This window comes from Colossoma macropomum, unplaced genomic scaffold (genome assembly GCF_904425465.1).
Source record: "Colossoma macropomum unplaced genomic scaffold, Colossoma_macropomum, whole genome shotgun sequence".
Classification (NCBI taxonomy): domain Eukaryota; kingdom Metazoa; phylum Chordata; class Actinopteri; order Characiformes; family Serrasalmidae; genus Colossoma; species Colossoma macropomum.
The window spans coordinates 26465720-26469839 of record NW_023494803.1 but is presented as its reverse complement, the minus strand read 5'-3'; the positions used below and the strand labels follow the sequence as shown (position 1 = coordinate 26469839).

At 39.5% G+C, this 4120-nt stretch overlaps 1 protein-coding gene across 1 annotated transcript; it reads left to right on the top strand.

Annotated features, from left to right (window-relative positions):
* The first annotated feature begins 250 nt into the window (after positions 1-250).
* Positions 251-2340, top strand: prph2la (peripherin 2-like a). The gene is made up of 3 exons (XM_036593652.1): positions 251-831; positions 1579-1825; positions 2074-2340. The coding sequence occupies exons 1-3, from the start codon at positions 251-253 to the stop codon at positions 2338-2340; spliced, it is 1095 nt and encodes a 364-aa protein (XP_036449545.1).
* Positions 2341-4120: the final 1780 nt, after the last annotated feature.

Sequence of the window (4120 nt, the reverse complement as noted above, 5' to 3'; positions counted from 1 at the left end):
CTTTGATGGGAATCCCATTAGGTCATTTTCAATCATTTCAGTTTAAGAAAAGATGTCCTTCCTCAACAATTTCCTCTGCTCCTCAACAACTACAACACATTTTAAAGGCTCTGTCTATTTATTCTGTTCTTCAATCCAATCTCCCATCACCTACTATTTATCCCACTAAATTTTACATTCACCCCACTCTTTACAGTCAACACCTGTAGTACCATCAGGACAGAGCTTGATAGCTGATATTTAGCCAAAAATGGCTGTTCTACGGGTGAAGTTCACTAAAAGCCAGAGGGACAAGCTGGCTCAGGTGCTGTGGCTGCTGAATTGGGTCTCTGTAGTGACAGGGATCATCCTCTTCAGCCTGGGCCTTTTCCTCAAAGTGGAGATCAACAAGAGGAGGGAGCTAATGGCCGAAAGGGAGATTCACTCTGTGCCAAACATGCTTATTGCCGTGGGGCTGATAGCTTGCATAATAAACTTTGTAGGAGGAAAGATCTGCTATGACTGTGTGGACACCACCAAGTTCTTGCGCTGGAAGCTGGTGATGCTTCCTTACATCATTTGTACGTTCTTCTTCACCCTGTGTGTGTTGGTCGGAGCACTAATGTGCTACAGTATGCATGGGGAACTGGAGGAATCCCTGGCGCTGGGACTAAACGATGCTATGCGCTACTATAAGGACACAGATACACCAGGCCGTTGCTTTCTGAAGCGCACCGTGGACCTGCTGCAGATCCAGTTCCAGTGCTGTGGAAATAAAGGCCACAGAGACTGGTTCCAGATACAGTGGATCAGCAATCGCTACTTGGACATGTCCAAACGAGAAGTGCTGGAGTAAGTAAGGTGGTTTTTCTTGCTAATGTTGAATAAGAATTGTTGTAGTATGCAAACATTAGAGTTTAAAATGCACAATTCACTCTGCAGTCCATACACAGAAACCAAGATGGAAAAATATCACATTTTGAATTCATTGTTTACACATGACCATCCATTTAGCCTATAGCAGTTTAGTCCTGCCCATTTGCACTGAAGTGATAAGGAGTGTTGTTACCGCTGACAGGCTGCAACAGAGTTAGTAACTCTGAATATGTAAGGAAAACCAATTAAATATTGATCTGTTCAGCACCGTTGGATAGCAATTGTAAGACTGCAGCTTACAAGAATCCGGACATCCAAAAAAAGTGGCAAACGTTTATTTTTTCCCAGCATCATCCATGGTTTTCTGTTTGTTCAGTGAATTTCAGCTAGAATGTTCTGGACGAGGTAAAATACAGGGCAGCCAAGCATAACAGGTCATTTGCATATACCTGTCTTAAAAACACCAACAAAAGCAGCCTGTTGAATTCTAAGATACTACAAGATAGTTTGGAAAAAGGTCATGTAAAAACAAGTGTATGTTTTTGGTACATAAAATCGCACAAATGTTATAAGTGGACTTTCGGGAAAATAATAAATACAAAACAGATCTAAAGAAAAACGTAGGCCATTTAAATTAAGCCTACAAACAAGCACACCCTGAATGGATGATGCTGAACTTCATTTCCATCCACTGATAAGTCACCTCCTATTTTTCTTTTTTAGCCGTTTACGCAGTAACGTAGAGGGAAAGTACCTGATGGATGGTGTACCTTTCAGCTGCTGTAATGTCAACTCACCTCGACCCTGCATTCAGTATCAACTCACCAACAACTCGGCGCATTTCAACTACGACTACCAAACTGAGGACCTCAACTTATGGAAGAGGGGCTGTCACCAGGCCTTGGTGGAGTACTACACCAACATAATGCACTCAATTGGCCTTACGGTGCTTCTCATCTGGCTCTTTGAGGTTGGCACTTGCTTACTTTGGCACGAGTGTTGTGGTAGATTTATTTTGACTTTCTGCTGAATTAGCAACAGTATGTGTACAGTTACCCAAGAGGCAAAGTTACAACTATGCTTTATAAGAGAAACAGCCAGGTTAAACAATTTCCCATAAATCCAACATTGGAAACTTTACTTACATGTTAACTAATCCCACCTGTGATTAATGCAAACTCAATGTTCGTTCATCGTGTTCTCTCTCTTCTCCGACAGCTCTCCGTGCTTACCGGTGTACGTTACCTGCAAACAGCCCTGGAGAACGTTCTGCGGCAAGGAGATCCCGAGTCCGAATCGGACGGATGGTTGCTGGAGAACAGCTTTGTGGAGACTGCACGCTCGAACTTCAACATAATTAAAAATCTGGGAAAATGCAACCAAGTCGACACAACAGTAAATGGGGACCCCAACATTGACAAACCGTGTACAGCACACTATGGCCCTGACAACGTGCCTCCAAAGCAAACGCCTGTTGCCAGTTAACTTGGTCCTAATTCATTTCTATGTGCTTTATCAAACTGAAAGAACTTAATACAGTACCAACAATTTGGAATGTTTTTTCCATTCCTCTGTAATTGTTCCATGAATGGGAGAGTTTTTAACCTCGGATGACTGGGACAACAGGCAAATAGTAGAGCACATACAATTTCCATTTCTATTTTACTGGATCTTCAGTGCAAAGGCATTTTAACACTGTAATAGCAGAGAAAGGGTACTCTGAAATATGTCTGAATAAAACAGTAGAATAGTCTCATCAAATCTAATGTGAAACAGAACATCAAGAACAATGCAACTCGTCCTGAGGCCTTGATGAAACAAACTGTCTTACATTCACACTTACTCTGAATGACTTTGAGAATGCCTCTTGTACAATGTGATTATTTAAGTGTTTTACAAAGTTTATTTAACAGCAAAAACATTCGCTTTAGATTTTAGGAGCTGCTTTGTAGTATTTCTTTAATGCCCCATTCTGACCACTATTTGAGTGTGCATTCAACGTGTGTAACTAATTCAAAACTTGTGCCTAATGCTCAGTGGTACACTGGTGAAGTACATCTTATCATCTGCCTCTAATACCTCTTTTCCACACCTATGATTGATTTTTATAGTACAAAGAATGACATCATGAAACTTTGGAATGCTTTTTTTATAATAATACTGAACATACAACTAAAGATAAGGGTTACCCCTGATCCTTAGGTTATATGGCAGAAGACTGTGACAACTGTGAACCTTGACCCCCACCCCCACCCCCACGTCAATAAATAGTAGCACTGTGCATAACAGAATCTCATATCCAAAACATTCCTTTACACAGCGGTACACAGGTGTCATGTATAAACGGATTCAAAAGATTTGAAAGAATGAAAGTATAAGGTGCTATTCTAAGCCAACTCCCTGAATGAAACACAGAAATCAGTGACTAACCCTTATTATTCAGAATGTGGTAGAAGAGTCATTTAGTAAGCTAAACTGAATTATGTTAGGTGGTCAAAAATATCAAATGAACAGCAACAGAAGAAGGAAGTCTTGACACATCTTATTGTGTCACTTATACAACTTTGTTTTCAACAACAAAAAAAGTTAATATTTATTAGTGCAGTATCCCAAACTATATTTGGTAGCTGAGAGTTTTACAGAACACATAAAGCATGCTACTTTATGCTTCTGCACTGCAAGCTTTTCTAGGACTGTTTTGAGCATTGTGTTCATTTTCTGCCAGTTTGCCAGAATATATTAAGGAATTTAGAAGGATAAATTACACAAACTGCACTCTTAAAAAGATGGTTCTTCAAGGGTTCTTTAGTAAAGACAGTGGTTCTTTATGAAACTATGAGCATTCAAAGAATCATTTGCATGCTTAAATGCTTCGTCAGATTGATGGAGAATGTGTAGTACATGATCCTATATAGAACCTTTTTGAAAAGGGTTCTATATATAGCCCCAAAAAATGTTCTGCTATTGTTACAATGCCAAGCTTGAAACAATAGAAGTACCCAAAAAGTTTCTATATACAAACATTTACAACACACTCCCTATCAATCTGAAGAACGATTTTATCATGCAAAGAACCATTTAAGCATGGTATTATATAGAACCAGTCATTACTAAAGAACCCTTGAAGAACCATTTTTAGTGTGTGTAGTCTACTTGATCCATGTACATAATAAGCTGTATAACTGTGAACATTCTAGAGGCATGCTTTTTTAAAAACAGGTTACAAGTCAAAAATAAAGGCCCCATTAGTAAGGACAGGAAATTA